At 47.7% G+C, this 27,527-nt stretch overlaps 1 protein-coding gene across 3 annotated transcripts in view; it reads left to right on the top strand.

The window, feature by feature from the left end:
• Window positions 1-27,527, top strand: part of TENM2 (teneurin transmembrane protein 2) — a 6,300,157-nt gene that overhangs the window by 6,180,320 nt on the left and 92,310 nt on the right. For all 3 annotated transcript variants that reach the window (XM_073589482.1, XM_073589484.1, XM_073589485.1), the window contains one exon: window positions 3,551-5,165. In XM_073589482.1, the coding sequence (XP_073445583.1) occupies window positions 3,551-5,165 (1,615 nt within the window). The remainder of the gene's footprint in view (window positions 1-3,550; window positions 5,166-27,527) is intronic.

The raw sequence follows: 27,527 nt of genomic DNA, 5'->3' as shown, positions 1-27,527 counted from the left end.
AAACACAACCAGGTACACACCTGTGGCCTAAAGCTAAAAATAGAGACCATGACAAGATAGCCAACTTTGGTTGGCAAAGGTATATACTGTTGGTACAGAAGGTACACAAGTTTGGTTAGGGCACAAATCTTTCACACTCTGTCATCCTGCCAGTGTACTCTGCCTTGAGGTGACATAAAGTATAGTGCAAAATTGTCCCTCATTACTGAAACCGTCACAGAACTTCTAGTGGTAATGTCATGGTAATCTTGCAAGGTGGTTTCTTCAGAGGTGTCCTCAATGGAAATGGGTTCCTTGCATATAACAAAATTGTGGAGTACCACGCACGCTTTGATCACCTCGTCCACAGTTTCTGTCTTGAGGTTGATCGCAGTCAATAGGACCCGCCATTTGGCTGTCAGAATACCAAAGGTACATTCAACCATTCTTCTTGCTCTTGTGAGGCGGTAATTAAAAATGCGTTTTGGTCTTGTCAATCCTCTGCTAGAGTACGGTTTCAAAAGGTGTTCTGACAGCTGGAAGGCTTCATCCCCTACACAGACAAATGGCATAGGTGGACCAGATGTTTGCGGCAGCGGTCTAGGTGGTGGGAACTGGAAGGTGTTTCCATACAGTTTACGCCCCATGGCAGACAGTTTGAAAACTTGAGAGTCATTGGAGCGGCCATAGGCCCCAATATCAACCGCAATAAATTTGTATTCCGCGTCAGCGATGGCCATGAGGACAATTGAAAAATATTTCTTGGAATTGAAATATTCCGATCCAGATCCAGCTGGCTTTACAATGCGGATATGTTTCCCGTCCACAGCGCCCAAGCAGTTTGGAAACTGACATATCTGTTGAAACTTGTCAGCAATTTCAATCCACCTCTCTGTTGTGGGCTCTGGTAAAAACTCTTCAGCTAAGGAGTCCCACAGTGCACGGCATGTGTACTTCACAATTCCAGATATGGTGGAAATCCCGAGTCTGTACTGGAAATGCAGTGACGAAAGGGATTCTCCAGTTGCAAGAAATCTGTGGGGAATTAACAAACAATAAATTAGTTTTAAATCACAGCATTACATACCAAAACTGACCTAACACTTGGAGATACAAATTACCACCAACAAGATTGCAGTGAAAGTGTGCTCTGATGCGATCATATCCAATAAATGTGGCTTACCTTAAAGTCACCATCAGACGCTCTGCGGGTGAAACGGAGAAGCGGCAATAGGTGTCCGCTTTTCTTATGAGGTGTGCAATGCGCTCCACCAAGTAATCAAAATTCTCCATTTTCATCCTAACATATCCAAAAAATTTATCCGGGTTTCGTCGAAGGTCCATGCATAGTGTAGAATAGACCCCACGCGTCATTCTCTTGGCTGTGATGGGGTGGATCCACAAACGTCGTCTACGATGCCTGATGCGCTGCTGTCTCGCTCTCTCCTTCTCCAGAACAATCACCCTCAAACGATTCGCCTCCGCTGTAAAATCCGCCAAATTCTTCAAAATATTTCCAATGACAACATCCATCTTCGCCAGTAACTTGCTCTTCTCTCCAACCTGCACTTTCTCCTCTACAACCTGTCAAAGAAGGGCTGTAGGAACATGCTATATATAGTTTTCCAGTAGCCAATCCCGTTCGGAAGGCCACAAGGGTCAATTTTAAAAACCGGATCCGGCGTAATCCGTCGAAAAACGGATGAACCGGATGAGACGGATCCGGTTTTGTCTGTCAAGAAAAAGACGGATCCGGCAGAAAACCGGATCCGTCACATCCGGTTTTACTAAACATTTGCCGGATCCGGCGTTCCGGCACGACGCCGGATCGCGCCTGACGCCGAAAACCTGATGTGTGAAAGTAGCCTAAGCCTGCTCCACTGGCCAGCAGTTGCTCTTTGCACCCAAGCCAGGGGTCCCAGTGTAAAGGTCCCATCTCAAATAACGAGATCGTGAGCGAGATCGCTGAAACGTCACAGGTTTTGTGATGCAACAGCGACCTCACAAGCGGTCTCGCTAAATGTGGCACATAGCGGCAACCGGCCCCCCGCTGGAAATTGCTGATCGTGCTCGAATGTCCCAGGCCATTTTTTGATCGTTGGCGTCCCGCTGGTCAGCATACATCGCTGTGTTTGAAGCCAACGAGCGACCTCGTTGGCAACACAGAACTCAGGGATGCAGGCGTGAGTCGTCAGAATAGCTGTTGTGTGACAAGATCCCAACGACCGCAGAGGTCTTTATACAGATCACCGTATCGTTGCTGCGTCTTTGAGTAGATCTGCCTGTTTGACAGCTTACTAGCTACCATGTAGAATTGTACCAGCGATCCTAACCAGGTCGTATCGTTGTCGGGATCGCTGGAGAGTCGTTATGTGTAACGGGACCCTAAGTCCCTATTTAAGGCTTAAAGGGTGAAGGTGAGGTCAACCTACAGGTTCTGGAAGGTGTTGTGGCTAGTGATAATCCTTTGTATGGAAACTTTATCAAGAGCTGCCAGGCTATCACACACAGTTCCCCATGACAATCAGAAATTGAGATTGGTGAAGTTTCAGGCTCTGAGTTTCCCACCCATTGCTGGAACTAAGAAGGTAGAAGCTGTTGGGTCTTCTTATCAGTGTGCTGAAGATGAGCAATAGACAGCATATCGAATGTCTAAAGCCGTTCATTTGGTGATGAGTGTGGCACACAGCAAGGGCCATAGCTTTAATTCATTAATACTGGTGTTTTGTTTCATTCATGCAGGAATAAGATGCATCACATTCATTTAGAGGCAAATACCACTTAATGAATTCATCTTATTAGTATTATATTCCAATCAAGGACTACAGTAAAATTTCTGACATAACAAACTTTTGCACTTTTACTGAATTTAACAGGTGGGCGTAGGCACACTCCACCCTATCTTTTCCCCAGCACCCCCCCCCCCATTTTCATGGATCTGCTTCAAACTAGCATGAAAACTCCTTGATGTATCAGCCCCTTGTGTCCAGTTCGAATATAAACTGCATGATAGATTTTTTTTTACCGTAATGACATTCCTTCCTGGGGGTCTCTGAACCTGAATTCAGATGATCACAACCACAAATGGGCTTCTATAAAATGACTGAAGTGAGTCTGGTATTGATTTTCCAGATACGTAACTGCAGTCAGAGGAAGGTAACAACAAAAGACATTGCTGTAGTTATAACTTTAATCTTGCAGATAGAAGATCATACTGTTTTATATGCTTTTTTCTTATAAAATATGTTTTAACTTTTTAAATCTACAAGTGTGATTGTTTTTCAAAAATATAAAATTCATCTGAACTACATTTTGTGGAAATAACTGTAATAAAATCTTATGTACCAAGTATTGTGCATTCAAGTAATAAAATGAGTAGTCTTTGCCATCAAAATTTACAGTGCAAAATGTTCTTTCCTAATGTTGGACATATTTCTTGAAAATTTTCTTCATCACACAGAGTATTTTTCCATTTGATTACTGATTTCCTTTATACATACATGTATTTTTGGACTTTTTGTTTACTACTAAATAATGTAATTTATATTATTTTATTTTTTCATGTTTGCAGTCTATGGTGCTTCTTCTTCAAAGTCAGCGGCAGTACATCTTTGAATACGACTCATCAGACAGACTTTACTCTGTAACTATGCCGAGTGTAGCACGGCACAGTATGTCAACTCATACATCTATTGGCTACATCAGGAACATGTACAACCCTCCAGAAAGCAATGCTTCGATTATATTTGATTACAGTGAAGATGGTCGAATTCTAAAAACTTCTTATCTTGGTACTGGCCGACAAGTGTTCTATAAATATGGAAAACTTTCCAAATTATCTGAGATCATTTATGACAGTACTGCAGTTACTTTTGGCTATGATGAAACCACAGGAGTTTTAAAAATGGTTAACCTCCAAAGTGGTGGTTTTTCTTGTACAATACGTTATCGAAAAATTGGACCCTTAGTGGACAAGCAAATATACAGATTTTCTGAAGAAGGCATGGTGAATGCAAGGTTTGACTACACATACCATGACAACAGTTTTCGTGTCGCAAGCATTAAGCCTATCATAAGTGAAACCCCACTTCCTGTTGAACTCTACCGTTATGATGACATATCTGGAAAAATTGAACATTTTGGCAAATTTGGGGTAATTTACTATGATGTCAATCAGATCATTACTACCGCTGTGATGACACTGACAAAACATTTTGATACTCATGGCCGCATCAAAGAGGTCCAATATGAAATATTTAGGTCACTCATGTATTGGATGACTGTGCAGTATGACAGTATGGGACGTGTTATAAAAAGAGAACTAAAGCTTGGTCCCTATGCTAACACAACTAAGTACACGTATGAGTACGATGGAGATGGTCAATTGTTGACGGTTGCTGTTAATGACAGACAAACCTGGCGATACAACTATGACCTAAATGGTAACCTGTATTTGTTGACCCCTGGAAATGGTGTACGTCTTCTACCATTGAGATATGACCTCAGAGATAGAATAACACGTCTGGGGGATGTACAATATAAAATAGATGATGATGGGTTTTTGAGCCAAAGAGGTGCAGATATTTTTGATTACAACTCAAAAGGTCTTCTCACTAGGGCATACAACAAGGTCCTTGGATGGAATGTACAATATCGCTATGATGGACTGGGTCGTAGAGCGTCATGCAAAACTAACTTAGGTCTCCATCTTCAGTTCTTCTATGCTGATCTCCACAATCCAACACGAGTTACCCACGTTTATAATCACTCAAACTCGGAAATTATTTCTCTGTATTATGATTTACAAGGCCACCTCTTTGCAATGGAGAGCAGCAGTGGAGAGGAATATTACATTGCCTCTGATAACACAGGAACGCCATTGGCAGCTTTCAGCATCAATGGGGTCATGATTAAACAGCTGCAGTATACACCTTTTGGTGAAATTTATTTTGATTCTAATCCAAACTTTCAGCTTGTCATTGGATTTCATGGAGGACTATATGATCCTTTAACAAAACTTGTACATTTTGCTCAGAGAGATTATGATGTGTTAGCGGGACGTTGGATATCTCCGGATTACACAATGTGGAGGAAAATTGGAAGAGACCCTGCTCCTTTCAATTTATACATGTTTAAGAACAATAATCCCTTAAGTACGGAAATGGACTTAAAAAACTATGTGACAGGTAAGTGACTACTGCCAAACAGGGTATTTAAACGACATTTGAATATAGTAAGGATGAAATGTTATAAAGATGATTTAATAATGATTGAACTTCTCCTCAAGTACTCCTGGCCACCTTACTGAAAGTGCTGCCATCGGGAGTAATTTAATTTATTTCCTCCTCGCCATTTTTCAGTCATGGGGGTGTACACAGAGAGGCTATAGTCACCCCTCACAGCACTGCTCACTATACTGTGAGCAGTGGCTATAGGCAGGCATCAGACTTTGACAGCTCTCTGCACAGATTCTCTAGAGAGATGGCTGCGATGCTGTGAGCGATGACTGTAAACACTCCCTGCACCACATCTATGACTGAAAGCTCCTGAGAGGAAATAAATTTGTTTTCTCCCTGTAGCCACACTTTCAGTAAGGTAACTGGTCAGTATTGTAATGCTGTTTACCTGCAGATTAACCCCATATCTGCAGATGAATAGTGTTTTCAAAGATGACAGGTTTCCTTTAACCCCTTAATGATCACGATACGCCTTTTAACGGCGGCAGTTAAGGGTACTTTTACCTGCGTGCCACTTTTTAAAGGCCCTGAGAAATAGGGATATAGTGCCCCTCCCCAGAGTCAGAAATTCTTTAGGGTCTCAGCTACCGGGAGTAGCTGAGACCCGGGAGAGCATGATTTGGGTCGTTTTTTACCGACCCCAGTGTTTTGCTATCTCCATTATTCACAGAATAACGGCGACCGCAATAAAAGTCAGATCTCCTATTTATCTCTCTCTCCTCTTATGTGACCCTCCTGCATCCCCCGTCAAGTCCCCCGGCCAGTGGCTTCTTCTTCTGGGAAGAAAATGGCGGGTGAATGTGCAGTGCGTCCACCAAGATCTGCCAGCCGGCACCCAGCAACAAAAGGAAATTTTTCCTATTGGTTTATTTTGATCACTGTGATAGACCCTAATACAGTGATCAAAATAAAAAAAATAGTAAATCAAAACCCCTTTTACCAGCTCCTTAGTTAGGTTAAAATCACAAAATAAAAAATGTATTTATTTCCATTTTTCAATTAGGGTTGGGCTAGGGTTAGGGTTGGGGCTAGGGTTGGGGCTAGAGCTAGAGTTAGGGTTGGCTATGGTTAGGGTTGGGGATAGGGTTAGGGTTAAGGTTGGGCTAAAGTTAGGGTTGGGCTAGGGTTAGAGTTGGGCTAAAATTAGGGTTGGGCTAAAGTTAGGGTTGGGCTAGGGTTTGGATTGTGGTAAGGGTTGTTTGTGGTTATGGTTGGGATTAGGGTTAGGGGTGTGTTAGGGTTAGGGCTGTGGTTAGGGTTGGGATTAAGGTTAGGGGTGTGTTGAGGTTAGAGTTGTGGTTAGGCTTATGATTAGGGTTGGAATTAGGGTTAGAAGTGTGTTGGGGATAGAGCTGGAGTTAGAATTGAGGAGTAGTCACTGTTTAGGTACATCAGAGGGTTTTCAAACGCAACATGGCACTGCCATTGATTCCAGCTTTTACCCTGAGGGTTATAGTTTTTAGAATGGTGTCACTTTTGGGTATTTCCTGTTATATTAACCACCCAAACTCACTTCAAATGTGAGGTGGTCCCTTAAAAAAATGATTTTGTAAATTTTGTTGGAAAAATGAGAACTCGCTGATCAACTTTTAACCCTGATAACGTTTTAACAAAAAAAATTATGCTTCCAAAATTGTGCTGATGTAAAGTAGACAAGTGGGAAATGTTATTTATTAACTATATGGTGTCACACATCTCTGATTTAAGGGTACAAAAATTAAAAGTTTGAAAATTGCAAAATTTTCAAAATTTTTGCCAAATTTCCATTTTTTCATAAATAAAATAGTTACAGTATATCAAATAAATTTTACCACTAACATGAAGTGCAATATGTAGTGAAAAAACAAACTCAGACTCAGTGGGATCCGCTGAAGCATTCCAGAGCTATAACCTCATAAAGTGACAGTGTTCAATATTGTAAAAATTGGCTTGCTCGGTAAGTACCAAATTGGCTCTGTCATTAAGGGGTTAAAAATCAGGAATCCTTATACCAGTAGCTTACAATTGTTAAAGACATTATGGCTAAACCACATACACATACATACAACATATATGGATGTGGTTTCAGGGTACGAGCATGTTGGGAAATGGTTGTGATCAATGCATACAAATCTATGCAGCTACAGTATTGCTAGCATTCAGTTGTTTATATGCACTATGCAATCTAATGGGATCTCTACAATTTCAGATTCTCCACTTAGGCCATTACATTTGATTATACAGTACATTGTAAAGATAAAGTGACTATCTAGGTCAAACTGAAAATGTGACTGTACATAGAAAATCTTTAGTCAACAACCAACCTTTTGATATTCCCCCATTCAGGCTTTTCTTTCTAATTTTCACAAAATAATCACCACAGCCCTATGAATTCTCTACAGAGAGTGTTCCTATAAATCACCCACAGACCTCTTCCCCTGTTAAGGCCTTTCTTGGATGAGCACTGATAATGTGGGTGGTGGGTCTATCCATTCTCTGTATTGTTTCTAGTACTATTAGACGAAAGTCTAGCAGGAGGATGTGTCTGTGACTTCTAGGAATTTGAGATGGGCGGACATCTGGATGTTCGGGTGCGGTGGGTTTGGCTGAGCAATTACAATGGGTTCGGGTACCAGAACAGTACCCAAACCCAAACCCGGACTCCATTCACTTGAATGGGGGGCCCGAACATCCAGTGTTTGCCACCAGGTGTTGGATGATGGGATCAGTAGTACCATTAGCTGACACGAGTGGCTGAAGGTAAGCTTTATACCTTCGATCACAGCTGAGCGCTACTGCTGTCTTTTGACAGCATGGGAACCATGGCTCTCTGACTGGCGGTGATGATTAGCAGCTGCAGGTGTCGGATGATGGGAGGAGTAGTACCATCAGCTGACACCAGTGACTGGAGGTAAGCTTTATACCTCCGATCACAGCTGAGCGCTCCCACTGTCTTTTGACAGTGTGGGAACCGTGGCTCTCTGACTGATGGGGATGATTTTCCCGCCTATCAGAAGAGGTGTTTGCCACACTGCCATGCACATAACAGCGCAACAAACACCCGGTGTTCTGGCACCAAAATCCGAACATTAACACGGACTTCCTGGTTAAGTCTGTGCCGAAACAGTAGGTGTTCGGTTCAGACACCGAAGTTTACTGTTCAGGTTCGCACATCTCTACTAGGAACATTGCCCATATAATAGTCACAGGCTGCAGTGGCCATTTTTAAAAAGTGTAACGTAAGACCAGAATTAAGGAACAGCAGCAGAATCACTTAAAGGGAGGGCACAAGATATGCTGACTATATATTTGCCATGTATGGCCAAATACTCAATTTGGATTGGAGGGTTGCATTGCAGCATCACATAAATCCATGAATTCAATCTCACTTCATGAAATCAATAGCCTCCATACTACAAGTAAAAATATTCAGACAGAATATCAAAATTTACATTATTAACATGTACACAACAGCATGTGGAAAAAGGAGGCAACACAAAATCATGGATCTTAGTAAATTTAATCTAAAATCTTAGATAATTGGCTTCATGGTTTTTTGCGCCCTCTGTTTTCAGAATGTTAAATTTATCTATATGTTCCATTCATCAGATATTTTTATTTATTTCATCTGTATAGGGAATATATATATATATATATATATATATATATATAGTCAGCTTTTATACAGATTCATTCAATAAAAAAATTGCATAGCATGCTGTATATTCTTGTTTGCAATGAGAGTCAATGGGCAATGTATGACAATCTATCCATATGTCAGGGACAGTGCTCCTGTTATATATATGTCGGATGGGAGACTTAGACATGATGTGAACAGAGCCAAGTTGAGTCTTTGCCCTGGGTGAAGGAAGGTCTAGCTGCAATGCTGTATAAAGGTTTCTTTGTGCAACGGACCAAAAAAGCCTTGTACTGTCAAACAATGCCTACAAATGGATAAAAGTCTGGAAACATTTGGTAAACGTGCTCTGTGGAAGCTGGTTTCATGGTTTTAGACAGAGTATGAAGCCTTTCTTCAGTCTACTGCAAAATCACAAACTGCAAAGGTAGTTCTTGTGTGAAGCAGTGTTAGGGTCGGCGGAACGCACCAGATTAGAGTTGAGCGAAACGGGTCGAAAAAATTCAAAAGTCGCCGACTTTTGGCAAAGTCGGGTTTCATGAAACGAAACCCGACCCTAGGATGAGGTCGGCCACGAGGTCGGCGACTTACGCGCCAAAGTCGCGTTTCAAAAGTTTGTTTTGCGCTCTTTTTCAGCCAATCAGGATCCACGGACACTGTGGGCAACGTGATGACATAGGCACGGGTCACCACCATCTTTCAGAAGGGCATGTAAGTGATTGGCTTGCTTTGGTGGGCGTCACAGGGGGTATAAAAGGGCGTGCACGCCGACCGCCATCTTACTTCTGCTGATCTCAGTATAGGGAGAGGTTGCTGCTGATTCTGTAGGGAGAGCGTTAGGCAGGGAAGAAGACCAAAAAACTGCTTCTGCTGCTAGCGATTTGGCCTGCACAACACACCAGTCACTGTGTGTGCAGTGCAAGGGGAGGCTATATAGTGGTGTATCAGTGGTGTTGGTTGTTGGGCTGCCTTCTAAGGCTTCCTGACAGGCTGGCATTGCTGTTTACCCACTGCTCCGCAAACTGCTTTTTTAAAAGCAATCCAATCTCCCTTATCCTCTAGTCACTTTGGTCACAGCTGTGCCATCGAGCCTGTCACATAGCGCTCAGATATTCATTGGGCCTCAAACTGCTTTTTTAAAAGCAATCCCAATTTTTTTTTTTGTCCTGCTGAGAAGGAAAAAAAACTGCTTCTGCTGCTGATAGCAATTTGGCCTGCACAACACACCAGTCACTGTGTGTGCAGTGCAAGGGGAGTCTATATTGTGGTGTATCAGTGGTGTTGGTTGTTGGGCTGCCTTTTAAGGCTTCCTGACAGGCTGGCATTGCTGTTTACCCACTGCTCCGCAAACCGCTTTTTTAAAAGCAATCCAATCTCCCTTATCCTCTAGTCACTTAGGTCACAGCTGTGCCATCGAGCCTGTCACATAGCGCTCAGATATCAGTGGGCCTCACACAATCCAAAAGTGTCCAGTGTCCAAAAGTGTGTGCAGAGATTCAAAATCTCACTTATCCTCTAGTCACTTAGGTCACAGCTGTGCCATCGAGCCTGTCACATAGCGCTCAGATATCAGTGGGCCTCACACAATCCAAAAGTGTCCAGTGTCCAAAAGTGTGTGCAGAGATTCAAAATCTCACTTATCCTCTAGTCACTTAGGTCACAGCTGTGCCATCGAGCCTGTCACATAGCGCTCAGATATCAGTGGGCCTCACACAATCCAAAAGTGTCCAGTGTCCAAAAGTGTGTGCAGAGATTCAAAATCTCACTTATCCTCTAGTCACTTAGGTCACAGCTGTGCCATCAAGCCTGTCACATAGCGCTCAGATATCAGTGGGCCTCACACAATCCAAAAGTGTCCAGTGTCCAAAAGTGTGTGCAGAGATTCAAAATCTCACTTATCCTCTAGTCACTTAGGTCACAGCTGTGCCATCAAGCCTGTCACATAGCGCTCAGATATCAGTGGGCCTCACACAATCCAAAAGTGTCCAGTGTCCAAAAGTGTGTGCAGAGATTCAAAATCTTACTTATCCTCTAGTCACTTAGGTCACAGCTGTGCCATCGAGCCTGTCACATAGTGCTCAGATATTCATTGGGCCTCACACAATCCAAAAGTGTCCAGTGTCCAAAAGTGTGTGCAGAGATTCAAAATCTCACTTATCCTCTAGTCACTTAGGTCACAGCTGTGCCATCGAGCCTGTCACATAGCGCTCAGATATCAGTGGGCCTCACACAATCCAAAAGTGTCCAGTGTCCAAAAGTGTGTGCAGAGATTCAAAATCTCACTTATCCTCTAGTCACTTAGGTCACAGCTGTGCCATCGAGCCTGTCACATAGCGCTCAGATATTCATTGGGCCTCACACAATCCAAAAGTGTCCAGTGTCCAAAAGTGTGTGCAGAGATTCAAAATCTCACTTATCCTCTAGTCACTTAGGTCACAGCTGTGCCATCGAGCCTGTCACATAGCGCTCAGATATCAGTGGGCCTCACACAATCCAAAAGTGTCCAGTGTCCAAAAGTGTGTGCAGAGATTCAAAATCTCACTTATCCTCTAGTCACTTAGGTCACAGCTGTGCCATCAAGCCTGTCACATAGCGCTCAGATATCAGTGGGCCTCACACAATCCAAAAGTGTCCAGTGTCCAAAAGTGTGTGCAGAGATTCAAAATCTCACTTATCCTCTAGTCACTTAGGTCACAGCTGTGCCATCGAGCCTGTCACATAGCGCTCAGACATTCATTGGGCCTCACACAATCCAAAAGTGTCCAGTGTCCAAAAGTGTGTGCAGAGATTCAAAATCTCACTTATCCTCTAGTCACTTAGGTCACAGCTGTGCCATCGAGCCTGTCACATAGCGCTCAGATATCAGTGGGCCTCACACAATCCAAAAGTGTCCAGTGTCCAAAAGTGTGTGCAGAGATTCAAAATCTCACTTATCCTCTAGTCACTTAGGTCACAGCTGTGCCATCAAGCCTGTCACATAGCGCTCAGATATCAGTGGGCCTCACACAATCCAAAAGTGTCCAGTGTCCAAAAGTGTGTGCAGAGATTCAAAATCTCACTTATCCTCTAGTCACTTAGGTCACAGCTGTGCCATCGAGCCTGTCACATAGCGCTCAGATATTCATTGGGCCTCACACAATCCAAAAGTGTCCAGTGTCCAAAAGTGTGTGCAGAGATTCAATATCTCACTTATCCTCTAGTCACTTAGGTCACAGCTGTGCCATCAAGCCTGTCACATTGCGCTCAGATATTCATTGGGCCTCACACAATCCAAAAGTGTCCAGTGTCCAAAAGTGTGTGCAGAGATTCAAAATCTCACTTATCCTCTAGTCACTTAGGTCACAGCTGTGCCATCGAGCCTGTCACATAGCGCTCAGATATCAGTTGGCCTCACACAATCCAAAAGTGTCCAGTGTCCAAAAGTGTGTGCAGAGATTCAAAATCTCACTTATCCTCTAGTCACTTAGGTCACAGCTGTGCCATCGAGCCTGTCACATAGCGCTCAGATATTCATTGGGCCTCACACAATCCAAAAGTGTCCAGTGTCCAAAAGTGTGTGCAGAGATTCAAAATCTCACTTATCCTGTAGTCACTTAGGTCACAGCTGTGCCATCAAGCCTGTCACATAGCGCTCAGATATCAGTGGGCCTCACACAATCCAAAAGTGTCCAGTGTCCAAAAGTGTGTGCAGAGATTCAAAATCTCACTTATCCTCTAGTCACTTAGGTCACAGCTGTGCCATCGAGCCTGTCACATAGCGCTCAGATATCAGTGGGCCTCACACAATCCAAAAGTGTCCAGTGTCCAAAAGTGTGTGCAGAGATTCAAAATCTCACTTATCCTCTAGTCACTTAGGTCACAGCTGTGCCATCAAGCCTGTCACATAGCGCTCAGATATTCATTGGGCCTCACACAATCCAAAAGTGTCCAGTGTCCAAAAGTGTGTGCAGAGATTCAAAATCTCACTTATCCTCTAGTCACTTAGGTCACAGCTGTGCCATCAAGCCTGTCACATAGCGCTCAGATATCAGTGGGCCTCACACAATCCAAAAGTGTCCAGTGTCCAAAAGTGTGTGCAGAGATTCAAAATCTCACTTATCCTCTAGTCACTTAGGTCACAGCTGTGCCATCAAGCCTGTCACATAGCGCTCAGATATCAGTGAGCCTCACACAATTCAAAAGTGTCCAGTGTCCAAAAGTGTGTGCAGAGATTAAAAATCTCACATATCCTCTAGTCACTTAGGTCACAGCTGTGCCATAAAGCCTGTCACATAGCGCTCAGATATCAGTGGGCCTCACACAATCCAAAAGTGTCCAGTGTCCAAAAGTGTGTGCAGAAATTCAAAATCTCCCCTGTCCTATAGACACCTTGTACCTTGTTTCACATACTATATAGTTTGTTGGATTTTGTCTACATTTCTACCAAAAATGAGGAAGGCTGGTGGAAGAGGCCGTGGAATTGGGCGGGGGTTGGCAGCTGGTAATGATGGTGTTGGTGGTGGATCTGATGGTAGTGGCAAGAGCAAAATAGGACCGAATGCAGGAGGTGTTGAGCCTGCGTCATCGTCTGGCTACATAAGGCCTCGAACGCTTAGTTTTCTAGGAGTTGGCAAACCGCTTTTAAAGCCAGAGCATCAGGAAAAAGTTTTGTCTTACATTGCTGACTCAGCCACCAGCTCTATCTCCTCCTCTTCTTCAGTTGTAAAAAGTAAAAGCACTGAGTCGTCATTGGAGGCTCATGTTCATGAACCACACCTTTCCTTGTGTCCTTCACCCCAACCAAGATTGAAGGATGACGCAGGCCATACTACTGATTACTCCATGGAGCTGTTTTCACATACCATGCCTGGATTATCAAGTGAAATGGTGAATTACCCAGGCCAAGATGAATCTGACATGGAGTGCACTGATGCACAGCCGCTGATGGATGATTCTGCTGGCACATTCACTCAGAGCACTACATTGTCCTCGCAGTGTACAGAGCCAGATTCTGACCCTGATGAGACTCAGGTGCCCCTTCCCGCACACTATACCACCATACACGGTGACACAGAGGAAGGTGCACATGACATAGAAGAGAAGGTGATGGATGACCCAGTTGTTGACCCAGATTGGCATCCATTGGGGGAAGAGGGTGCTGCTTCCAATAGCTCAGATGAGGAGCATCCACAGCAGACATCGACATCGCAACAGCTGTTATCTGGCAGGCCCGGAGCACTCCAAAGACAGGTTCCAAAAATCAAAAGAGTTGCTGGACAGCTTGTCCAGAGGGTCAAAAGATCACAGCGTGCTAGGCCGCAATGTGTCTGCCAAAGTAGGAAGAGTGCAGTGTGGCACTTTTTTGAACAAAATCCTCATGATCAGGCCAAGGTTATCTGTAAGAAGTTTTCCTGTAAGAAGTTTCCCTTTAGCCGAGGGAAAAATCTGAAAAATTTGAATACCAGTTGCATGCTTAGACATTTAACCAGCATGCACTTGCAAGCGTGGACACAACACCAAACCTCAAGTGCCACATGTGCAACTGATCACAACGAAGGTAGTCATCAACGCTACATTGTTTCCCCCACTGTAAGCCCACCGGTTAGCACAGCAGCAAATGTTGAGGTGTCGTTGCAAGGCCACAGCAGTCAGGGAAACCCACTGTTATATCAACGAAAGACTGATTCTAGGCCATCAGAAAGAACACCAACTCCATCACCATCATCAACCCTCTCTCAGTCCACCCTGTCCACCGCTACTTCCACCATATGCAGCTCTCAAGTCCAGCTCACCCTCCCAGACACTATGAGTAGGTCAAGAAAGTACTCAGTCTCTCATCCGCGTACACTGGGTTTGAACGCCCACATTGCCAAACTAATCTCGTTTGAGATGATGCCCTTTCGGTTGGTGGAAAGCACAGCTTTCCACGAACTCATGGCCTATGCAGTACCACGCTATGACCTACCCAGTCGCCACTTCTTCTCTCGCAAAGCCATCCCAGCCCTCCACCATCATGTTAAAGACCGCATTGTCCATGCACTCAAGCAGTCAGTGAGCGGAAAGGTGCACCTCACAACTGATGCATGGTCCAGTCGGCATGGTCAGGGCCGTTACGTGTCCATCACTGCGCACTGGGTTAATGTGGTGGATGCAGGGTCCACAGGGGACAGCGGTGGTGGGACAGTGCTGCCTAGCCCATGGTATAGGAAACAGTTGGCTGTAGGCTTTCCACCCTCCTCCTCCTCCTCCTCCAGAAGCGAAAGCTCGTCCACAGAGCGCAGTCGTACGAGCACTCCATCTGCAGCTGCTACTGTTGCACACGATGTGTCCCCCTATCGAGCAGCTAGTGGAAAGCGTCAGCAGGCTGTGTTGCAGATGATGTGTTTGGGCGACAGACATACCGCCGAGGTGCTGGCCGAGTACTTGAAGCGACAAACTGAGTCATGGCTGGGCAGTGTACATCTTGAGGCAGGCAAGGTAGTTAGTGATAACGGCCGTAATTTTGTGGCAGCCATAGCCCTTTCAAAACTCAGCCACATACCTTGCTTGGCTCACACCTTGAACCTGGTGGTGCAGTGCTTCCTCAAAAATTATCCGGAGTTAACAGCCCTGCTCCAGAAGGTGCGAAGACTGTGCGCGCACATCCGCCGGTCGCCTGTACACTCCGTTCGTATGCAGAAGCTGCAGCGATTGCTCCACCTTCCCAACCACCGCCTCATTATCGACATTGCAACAAGGTGGAACTCCACCCTGCACATGGTGGAGCGGCTGTGCGAGCAGAGGCAGGCCATAATGCATTTGTGGGAGGATACACGGCCAGGCACTTTGAGAGCAGACATGGAGTTGACAGGTGTGCAGTGGTCGAAGCTGAAAGACCTCTGTAAAGTCCTTCAGTGTTTTGAGGAATGCACACGGCTGGTAAGCGCAGACAACGCCATCCTAAGCATGAGCATCCCACTTATGCGTCTGCTCATGCAAACTTTGACGCACCTTAAGGAGCAGGCGTCTGCAGCCAATGTTGATGAGGAGGAAGAGGAGGAGGGAATCCTTGATGACATTCAGCCATTGTCTGCTCAGGGACCTCTCCTGGACGAGGTGGAGGAAGAAGAGGAGGAGGATGATGATGATGGGGATGATTACTTAGGGGAGGAGGATGCATCTCGTGGGGCAAGTGAAAATGTTGGCGTGGCAAGGTCTGGTACAGGGTTTGTGCGTGACTGGAGGGATGTGGATTTGCCAGAAAGTGCTCCTCCAACCAGCACTCGCAGTGCATCATTGACACCGGGAACATTGGCCCACATGTCAGATTATGCCTTGCGGATCCTAAAAAGGGACCCCCGCATTGCCAAAATGATGAACGATGACGACTACTGGTTGGCCAGCATCCTGGATCCACGCTATAAAGGCAAATTACAAAACATCATGCCACAGGAGAACCTTGACCTAATATTGGCTAATAAACAAGCAACTCTGGTAAATCGGTTGCTTGAGGCATTCCCAGCACACAGCAGCGGTGATGGTTCTCACACGAGCCGTACGGGCCGGGGGCAGCTTGGCAGAGGTGTTCATGGTGCACACAGCAGAAGTGGCGTTGGAGACAGGGGTTTCATGACAATGTTGTGGACTGATTTTTCAAATACCGCTCACACAACTGGTAATACTGCATCGATGGAAAGTGACAGGAGACAGCAGTTGTCAACCATGGTTACAAACTACTTTTCCTCCCATATCGATGTTCTCCCACACAGGTCATTCCCCTTTGACTATTGGGCCGCTAAACTGGACACCTGGCCTGAATTGGCACAATATGCCTTACAGGAGCTCGCTTGCCCAGCTGCAAGTGTGCTATCGGAAAGAGTCTTCAGTGCAGCTGGATCAATCCTGACAGAAAAAAGGACCCGTCTGTCAACCCAAAATGTGGATGATCTAACCTTCATTAAAATGAACCATGCATGGGTTTCCAAGGATTTTGTCCCACCTTCCCCTGATGACACATAGGGTGACAGAAAAATGGCTTGCTTTGGTCCACCTCTTCCTGGGACTTGACCTATTTCGCCTTTTGCATCAGCTGAATGTCCAACATCAACATATGCCACTTTCTAAAACTCCCTAACTGTGCTGCCTCCCCCCCCATGGCCGGGGTCACCACCTAGCGCACGACACCGTGCGAGTGCCGTTGCCCTGGACAGGTGGGTAGGCCGACTCTTGGGCGCGGGCACTGGCACAGGGTCCCTCATAGTGCAATCAAGAGTCTCTGACGGTGGTGGTGCACACCCGCCGTCAGACACACCGCTGTACTATGAGGGGCCCAGTGCCAGTACCGACGCCCATGAGTGGGCCCCCCTTGCTTGGGCAGGGCCCCAGCATTTGCAATCTTTACCTCTCCCTGCTCCTCCGCTGTGTAATCTGGGCCGTCAAATCCATACTGTGCCTGACACCGTCTGAGCCTGCCTCCTGAGACATATATTTTGAATGTGTACGCTATCCATACATGTTATCCGGGGATACGGTACCCTTTCTAACCTTTGTGCAATCACGTGCAATCCATACTGGGCCTAACACCGTCTGAGCCTGCCTCCTGAGACATATATTTTGAATGTGTACGCTATCCATACATGTTATCCGGGGATACGGTACCCTTTCTAACCTTTGTGCAATCACGTGCAATCCATACTGGGCCTAACACCATCTGAGCCTGCCTCCTGAGACATATATTTTGAATGTGTACGCTATACATACATGTTATCCGGGGATACGGTACCCTTTCTAACCTTTGTGCAATCACGTGCAATCCATACTGGGCCTAACACCGTCTGAGCCTGCCTCCTGAGACATATATTTTGAATGTGTATGCTATCCATATATGTTATCTGGGAATACGGTACCCTTTCTAACCTTTGTGCAATCACGTGCAATCCATACTGGGCCTAACACCGTCTGAGCCTGCCTCCTGAGACATATATTTTGAATGTGTACGCTATCCATACATGTTATCCGGGGATACGGTACCCTTTCTAACCTTTGTGCAATCACGTGCAATCCATACTGGGCCTAACACCGTCTGAGCCTGCCTCCTGAGACATAAATTTTGAATGTGTACGCTATCCATACATGTTATCCGGGGATACGGTACCCTTTCTAACCTTTGTGCAATCACGTGCAATCCATACTGGGCCTAACACCGTCTGAGCCTGCCTCCTGAGACATATATTTTGAATGTGTACGCTATCCATACATGTTATCCAGGGATACGGTACCCTTTCTAACCTTTGTGCAATCACGTGCAATCCATACTGGGCCTAACACCGTCTGAGCCTGCCTCCTGAGACATATATTTTGAATGTGTACGCTATCCATACATGTTATCTGGGGATACGGTACCCTTTCTAACCTTTGTGCAATCACGTGCAATCCATACTGGGCCTAACACCGTCTGAGCCTGCCTCCTGAGACATATATTTTGAATGTGTACGCTATCCATACATGTTATCCGGGGATACGGTACCCTTTCTAACCTTTGTGCAATCACGTGCAATCCATACTGGGCCTAACACCGTCTGAGCCTGCCTCCTGAGACATATATTTTGAATGTGTACGCTATCCATACATGTTATCCGGGGATACGGTACCCTTTCTAACCTTTGTGCAATCACGTGCAATCCATACTGGGCCTAACACCGTCTGAGCCTGCCTCCTGAGACATATATTTTGAATGTGTACGCTATCCATACATGTTATCCGGGGATACGGTACCCTTTCTAACCTTTGTGCAATCACGTGTAATCCATACTGGGCGTGAGAACGGCTGGCGAGCTGTTAAGCAAGCTACAGCACCTGTGGTTTGCACACGTAAGTTTTCCATTTTTTCAGGAATGACGGTTAGGCCTAATTCCGGAACTGCAGTTGACCTGCACTTACTGGGAAATCATTGTTCGCGGGTAATAATTGTAATCAGTGATCCCCATCACTAACGTTGTTCAGCGGGTTATCTGCACCTGTAAGCGACAAACGCTGGCCTTTTCAGTGTAGCGCACATGCAGCCACGGATATGTAAGGGCATGACACACCAGTTATTGGCCAATCTCATGTTCCAGAGCCTCACGTGTCCCTCTAGTAAGCCGGACTCGGACCGCGGGGCATGACGGAGTCTCGTTCGTTAACGGAATTAAGCTTGCAATGTGTGCATCTGTTCTGTAGCTGGCATGGTTGAGGTTTCCCAGGTGGAGTCGAATTTAACCGTAGGCTCCACTCCTGGTGGTGCCCTTCTGGACATTCCTTTAAGGTTCAGCTTTGCAACCATATTGCCCACGTAAAACAAACACTTTGCCTTCATGAACGCTGTTTGGAGGGTCATGACTCGTGGGAATAACGCCGCCCAAACAGTTAACCTGCTAGAGAGATCGTTCGTTGCTCCCAAGCATGACATCACACTCCCTAGGAAGAAGGTAATGCCACTGTGGCGACCGTACTCCTGGGGGCGACACAAGTGCACTGATGCCCAGCCACTGCTCGATGAATCTGCTGGTACATTGACCCAGACCACTACATTCCCCTCGCACGCTACACGGCCTGAATCTGACCCTGATGAAACTCAGGTTACCCTTCCCATATACAGTTCCATCTTACACGGTGACAAAGAGGAAGCTGCAGATGAAAGTGCAGGTTCGGCCCACCCGCCATCAGACACACCACCGTGCTATCAGAGGCCCTGTGCCAGTGCCGTCGCCAACGAGTGGGCCCCCCCTGCTTGCTCAGGATCACAGCACTTGCAAGGTTGAAATACTGTGCAGTGAGATGGAAGATGGGGACGACGAGGAGTCCAGACTAGTACAGGGATTCCCTAGCGAGGAGACTTATTTCATTGTTTTCAATGTTGGGACAGCAATTTTTGGGGAGCACTATACTCTGGAGAATGATAGATGGGGCCCACCATACACTGGAACATTCCAAAGGTGGACATCAGACACTGGAGCAGCATTTACAGGGCCCATTATACACTAGAGCATTAGAAATGGGGCCCATTATGTTTGGAGCATTATTTGGGCCCATAAGACAGTGGAGCTTCATCCATGGGGACCAACATATACTATAGCATTATGTGGAGCTCATCATATACTGTTTCAAACATTATATGGGACCGATAATTCTGTATGGAGAAATAGATGGGCCTCGTCATGAGATGTAAAAAGTGAAGTATTTTTCTTTGTACTATACCGCTATTTCTCTGCCGTATCGGAGCATGATGAGTTGTGGTATGTGTTAAAGGGGCGCTCTTTCGCCCAAGGCACATGAAAACCTGGAGCCAGCCCCCCCCCCCACAACTTTAGCCAAATAACCCCCATTTTTCAGTGCGTAACTTGTATTATGAAGTTAATTAAGGTTGACAAGCTTAAGTAAGAAGAATTGATGCTTTTGGCATTCAAATGGGCACTGTAGGTGTGTTTCCTGTCCTCCTCTCACTGCCGACTTTTATTCCCCATTGACTTACAATGGGTTTCGTGTTTCGGGACGACCCCGACTTTTCCCTATAATCGGACGATCTTGCTCGACCCGACTTTTGGAAAAGTCGGGTTTCACGAAACGAAACGCGACCCTAAAAAAACAAAAGTCGCTCAACTCTACACCAGATATAAATAATAGGGGGTGCGTTCGCCGCCCGGGGTCCACCGTGCGGTAGGTGACAAGACCGCTGCTGAGTAATGGCGAATGCACCAAAAGGTGAAGTACTGCGCTCGGGTTAACGTCACCCGAATGCTAAGAGCGGCTCTGTTCACACACAGAGTCGCTAACACAATAGACTTATGAGGACGCTGGCCCTGTTCACTTCACAGGCTAACCAGCGAATGACGATGCAAACGCAGACGCCAAGGACGCAGCTACTGCAGCGCGGCAATTACTATGGCCGCTGAACGACGGCGCCGGAATGACCGACCACCGTCGGACGCTAGTGTGCAGTGCAGGAGGCACAGTGGCGTGTAGCTTGCCACAATCTGGAGCTGACTACCCAACAATCTGTCACCATTCGTAATAACCGAGGGAAGGGGTTTCAAATAAGTCAGCCACCAGTCCATGCATCCATCACCATACACACAGCATAATATGCTACACTAGTGCATGGCCGAGCCGCCATGCGGGCTTTTTATAGCCATGCGCTTCCGGGACCTTCCAGTACTATAGGAAGGACCAATCAGATCCGACATAGGACCTGCACATGTGACCCCTGCTCTCCACTGAGAAGACAAGTTGCGGGCATGCCCAGTAGCACGGCACGAGGACTTAGCCTCCGGAGCAGTTCCCTGCAAAGCAGGTTGCGCCACCATTGCTGCACCAGAGGTAGCAGCAACATCCAGGCTCACAGAACAAGTCTGAGGGAAATGCCTGGTTCGCCGAGAATGCTGAGCAGGAGTCCGAGCGGTCGGAGGAGAATGGGAGACCGCAGGATGTCTGGCTCTGGATTCCTGCTGTGCAGTGCCAGGAATCTGCTGCCTAACATTACCCCCCCTCCTAGGGCCCCCTCCCTTCTGAGCACCACTGAGCTCAAAAGCAGCGATCTGGAGAGGTGCGTGAATGCTTTCCACCGGCTCCCAGGTCCGAGCCTTGGGACCATGACCCTTCCAGTCCACCAAATAAAATTTTTTGCCACGGACAAACCTGCGCCCCACGATGGCGTTAACCTCAAACTCGTCAGACGATAAGTCTGATGATCTGGCAGATGGCTCGGAAAACCGGGCCATGTGAACTGGTTTGAGGAGGGACACATGGAACACGTCCGAGATGGCCAAATGTGGAGGAAGAGCCAGGCGGTAGACCACCGAGCTAAGTCGCTCAAGGACCTTGAATGGTCCAATGTATCATGGCGCGAACTTGGGCGACTCAACCCGCAGTTTAATGTTTCGGGTGGAGAGCCATACCATGTCGCCAGGGGAGAAGCTTGGAGCCGGACGCCGATGTGCGTCAGCGGAGATCCTCATTCTCTCCTTGGAAGCTCGGATAGCATCCTGGGTGCGATCCCAAATGTCACGTGCCTCCACCGCCCAGTCTGCCACCTTGGAGTCGGTGGAAGACACGGGCATGGGCACAGGGACGCGCGGATGCTGACCGTAATTTAGGAGGAATGGGGTTTGACCGGTGGAGTCGGCCACAGCATTGTTCAACGCGAACTCTGCCCACGGCAGCAAGGATGCCCAGTCGTCCTGTCTGGCCGAGACAAAATGTCGAAGATATGTTATCAGGGTCTGGTTGGCTCTCTCTACCAACCCATTCGTCTCGGGATGATAGGCCGAGGAGAGATTCAGCTCAATGCGTGAGTAGAGAACAGAGCTCTCTCCAAAAACGGGACGCAAACTGAGGGCCACAGTCACTGACAATCTTGTCCGGCATGCCGTGCAGGCGGAAAACATGCTTGATGAACAAGACTGCCAGGCCCCGCGCTGAAGGTAACCGGGAGAGAGGTACCAAGTGCACCATCGTAGAGAAATGGTTGGTGACAACCCAAATGACCGTGCTGCCGCTGGACTTGGGTAGCCCCACCACAAAGTCCATACCGACCATCTCCCAGGGCCTGTCTGCTATCGGCAGAGGAAAAAGAAGCCCAGCGGGCCGCTGCCGAGAGGACCTATTCCGGGCTCAAGAGACGCACGCCTCAATATAGTCCTTGACGTCACGGGCCATATGTGGCCACCAGTACGTTCTCGCCAAAAGTTCAGAGGTCCGTTTTGTCCCAAAATGTCCACCCACTCTGGACGAATGGGCCCAAGAGAGGACCTCCGGTCGCAGACGGGCAGGGACAAATGTCTTGCCCGGAGGTACTGACTCAAGGGCAACCGGAGCCACAGTCCTCAGGCTCTCAGATGGGACGATCATCCGAGGCTCCTCCTCCTCTTCCTCCGATGAAACCACGGAGCGGGAGAGAGTATCCGCCCGGACGTTCTTCTCCCCGGAGAGAAAGTGGAGGGTGAAATGGAACCGGGAAAAGAACAAAGACCATCTGGCCTGGTGAGAGTTTAGCCGCTGGGCTGTTTGTAAATATACCACGTTTTTGTGGTCGGTGAACACCTGGAAAGGGTGGCGAGCCCCCTCCAGGAGGTGTCTCCTCTCCGAGAAGGCCAACTTCATCGCTAGCAACTCCCTGTCCCCGATGGCATAATTCTTCTCCGCCGGTGTGAAGGTCTTGGAGAAAAAGAAGCATGGATGCTTCCGACCTTGCGTGTCCTTCTGGAACAGGACCGCTCCAGCACCGACGGAAGAGGCATCCACCTCCAGAATGAAGGGCTTGTCTACATCGGGGCGATGTAGAATGGGAGCACTAGCGAAATGGGACTTAATGGTAGAGAAGGCCTTGGAGACCGGTTCCGACCACAACTTGGGATTTGCTCCCTTCTTGGTGAGGGCTACCAAGGGTGCTACCAAAGTCGAGAAGTGGGGAATGAATTGGCGATAATAGTTTATGAACCCCATAAAGCGCTGCATCGCTTTGAGAGAATGAGGTTCCTGCCAATCCATCACCGCCTGTAGCTTGGCAGGATCCATGGCCATTCCCTGGGCGGAGATGATATAGTCCAGGAAAGGCAAGGACTCCTGCTCAAACACACACTTCTCCAACTTGGCATAGAGGGAGTTTGCCCGCAGGCGATCGAAGACTTTGCAAACCTCTCTCCGCTGGGAGTCAATATCTGGAGAGTAGATGAGAATATCATCCAGATAGACTACAACCGAGGTGGTAAGCATATCCCGGAAGATATCGTTTACAAAGTCTTGGAAGACGGCCGGGGCATTGCAGAGGCCGAAGGGCATCACCAGGTATTCATAATGCCCGTCTCTGGTGTTAAATGCCGTCTTCCATTCATCCTCATCACGGATGCGAATCAGGTTGTAAGCTCCCCGCAGATCAAGTTTGGTAAATACCCTCGCTCCTCGTAGCCTATCAAACAGTTCTGATATCAGGGGCAGAGGATACTTATTCTTAACGGTGATGGCGTTAAGACCCCTGTAATCAATGCAAGGACGTAGTTCCCCACTCTTCTTCTGGACGAAGAAGAATCCCGCCCCCGCTGGTGACACTGACTTCCTAATGAATCCTCTTGCCAGATTCTCCCTGATATATTGAGACATGACCTCAGTCTCTGGGAGAGATAGGGGATAGACTCGACCCCGGGGTGGCTCAGCACCAGGCAAGAGGTCAATAGGACAGTCATAGGGGCGATGCGGTGGAAGGGTCTCCGCCGCCTTTTTGGAGAACACGTCTGCATACTGTCGATAGTGTTTGGGGAGCGAGGAGAGATCAGCGGGAACCTCGGTGGAGGCAACCTGAACGCACTCCCTCAGACATCTACCCTCACATGATTTACTCCACCCAATAATCCTCCCTGAGGACCACTCTATATGGGGGGAGTGAAACCGCAGCCAGGGAACCCCTAGAAGTACTTGGTCAATACCCTCGGGCATGACGAGGAGGGATATCGTCTCCTGATGAGACGGGGCCACTGAGAGTACTAAGGGAACGGTCTGGTGAGTTATCTGTGAGGGTAGGGTAGTGCCGTTCACCACTCTGACGGTGACTGGTGTAGACATCATAACCAGGGGTATAGCGTGCCGTTGGGCGAAGGCTGACGACATAAAATTGCCCTCTGCCCCGGAATCCACGCAAACCTCCACCGCCAGAGTGGAAGAATCAAACCCAAGAGTCCCCTTAAAGGACAGCTTGGAGGAAAACGTCACTGACTCTAGTGCGCCGCCTCCTACGGCCACTAGGCGCGAGCGTTCTCCCTGCTGCTGTGGGCACCGGTTGGCACGGTGACCGGACTGCCGACAAATATGACAGCTCACAGGAGCTCGAGCGGACCGGAGCCTAGATCCCTCACGGGAAGCCCCCTGACGCTCGGACGCCCGATCGGAAGATTCCAGAGGTTTAGAAAAACAAGGTGCCAACCTAAACCTCTGACTACACTGGTCCCGCTCCAACCTTCACTCGGTAAAGCGAAGATCTATTCGGGTGGAGACAGTGGTAAGCTCCTCCAGTGTAGCGGGAATCTCCCTGGTGGCCAGAGCGTCCTTCACATGGCCAGCCAAACCTCTCCAGAATGCCGGAATGAGGACCTTATCTGGCCACTCTAATTCTGAGGCCAGCGTCCGGAACTGGATGGCGAAGTGACTGACCATGGACGAGCCCTGTGATAATGCCAGCAGCCGGAGCGCGGTGTCATGGGTGACTCGTGGTCCCAGGAAGACCTGTTTCAGAGTGTCTAAGAACCACGAGACACACTGCACCACATGATCACCACGCTCCCACAGCGGTGTGGCCCACTCCAAAGCCCTGCCCGACAGAAGGGAAATGATAAATCCCACTTTAGCCCGCTCAGAGGGGAATCGGGCGGCCAGCAGCTCCAACTGTATAGAGCACTGGCTTACGAAACCCCTACAAGCAGCACTATCACCCGAGAACTTTTCGGGCAGCGGAAGGTGGGACAAAGTCGGGGCAGGGATGGCTGTGGTCACACGGGAGGCAGCCTCTGTGGCTGCCTGAACAGCGACTGCAGTAACATCCGCAGCTGAGGCTGAACGCTCGAGAGCCGCCAACCTGCCCTGCAGCTGCCAGATGTACTGCAGCAGTCGCTGTTCATCCACCATTACTAGCCAGACCCTGGTGCTAGTGTAATGTTAGGGTCGGCGGAACGCACCAGATATAAATAATAGGGGGTGCGTTCGCCGCCCGGGGTCCACCGTGCGGTAGGTGACAAGACCGCTGCTGAGTAATGGCGAATGCACCAAAAGGTGAAGTACTGCGCTCGGGTTAACGTCACCCGAACGCTAAGAGCGGCTCTGTTCACACACAGAGTCGCTAACACAATAGACTTATGAGGACGCTGGCCCTGTTCACTTCACAGGCTAACCAGCGAATGACGTTGCAAACGCAGACGCCAAGGACGCTGCTACTGCAGCGCGGCAATTACTATGGCCGCTGAACGACGGCGCCGGAATGACCGACCACCGTCGGACGCTAGTGTGCAGTGCAGGAGGCACAGTGGCATGTAGCTTGCCACAATCTGGAGCTGACTACCCAACAATCTGTCACCATTCGTAATAACCGAGGGAAGGGGTTTCAAATAAGTCAGCCACCAGTCCATGCATCCATCACCATACACACACAGCATAATATGCTACACTAGCGCATGGCCGAGCCGCCATGCGGGCTTTTTATAGCCATGCACTTCCGGGACCTTCCAGTACTATAGGAAGGACCAATCAGATCCGACATAGGACCTGCACATGTGACCCCTGCTCTCCACTGAGAAGACAAGTTGCGGGCATGCCCAGTAGCACGGCACGAGGACTTGGCCTCCGGAGCAGTTCCCTGCAAAGCAGGTTGCGCCACCATTGCTGCACCAGAGGTGGCAGCAACATCCAGGCTCACAGAACAAGTCTGAGGGAAATGCCTGGTTCGCCGAGAATGCTGAGCAGGAGTCCGAGCGGTCGGAGGAGAATGGGAGACCGCAGGATGTCTGGTTCTGGATTCCCGCTGTGCAGTGCCAGGAATCCGACGCCTAACAAGCAGTGACCGGTGTCATATGTGAGGGTCGCTATGTGTCCCCCAGGATGTTCTCTGAAATGTATTAGATCTGCTGGTGTACCTTGTGATTACAGCAATGTGCCTGTGACTCGCAGGGCAGAATAAAAGTAAATTCAAACCTGGCCAAGCTATTTGGACCAAGGAGTTTGTTTACGAAAACCCGGTATGGGCTTTTATTTTTGAAGCGGACTGCAGGAAGGTAGTGGGGTCCGGTCCGTTTCCTCCAGCCCAGGTCTTATGAGTGGCCCATGGCCACAGGTTGGAAAAAAGAAAAAAAAACCCTACAGGGAGGATTGATTTAGTCAGTGTTGCTCTGGTGAGGAAACAAAGCAGGTGATCTGCAGAGCACGCCCTGTGTGAGTTAACACAGGGCCAGCGGAGCCAAAGGACTGGCAACCCTCCCTGCATACCCAGCAGTACGTCGCTCACAGCAACTGCCCTGGACTGGCGTTTTGTTTACCCGGCTGCAATCCGAAAGATACAGCGTGCTGTGCACCGAGTGAGCTTTGTTCAAATCAAATCAAATCAAATTTATTATTATCGCCAAGTACATATTACATATATACAAGGAATTCTTTGTGGCAAAGAGGCAACATAATATATAACAACAGATACAACAAGTAACATCTAACAAGACAGATACAGTATATAGTCTACACATGACGATTTAATTGTTGAACAGAGAGTGGATAGAAGCTTTTCATATGGCGGTTGGTACTGCATTTGGGGACTCTGAAGCGACGTCCTGAAGGGAGTAGTTGGAATGAGGAGTGTCCCGGGTGAGAGGGATCGGATGAAATTTTCAATGCGTGGGATCGAATACTCTTATCATAAAGATCCTGGATTTTAGGCAGGGGGAGCCTATAATTCTCTCTGCTGTTCTGAAAGTCCTTTGTAAGCGGAGTTTGTCATGCGCAGTGGCTCCCCCATACCAGACTATCAGAGAGGAACAAATCACAGATCTGATGACAGCATTAAAGAATAAGATCAGCAGATTCTTAGGCAAACCATATCTTTTCAGCTGACGCAGGAAGAACATCCTCTGTTGTGCTTTTCTTATAACAGCATCCACGTTTTTCCCCCATTTAAGATCATGAGAGATGATAACACCAAGGAATTTGGTCTCTGTGACCCTAAGAACCACTTCGTC

Source organism: Dendrobates tinctorius, unplaced genomic scaffold, assembly GCF_039654945.1.
Source record: "Dendrobates tinctorius isolate UK_male_01 unplaced genomic scaffold, ASM3965494v1 ptg000108l, whole genome shotgun sequence".
Lineage (NCBI taxonomy): Eukaryota > Metazoa > Chordata > Amphibia > Anura > Dendrobatidae > Dendrobates > Dendrobates tinctorius.
The sequence above is the reverse complement of the archived record's forward strand: the minus strand, read 5'-3'. Positions and strand labels throughout refer to the sequence as shown.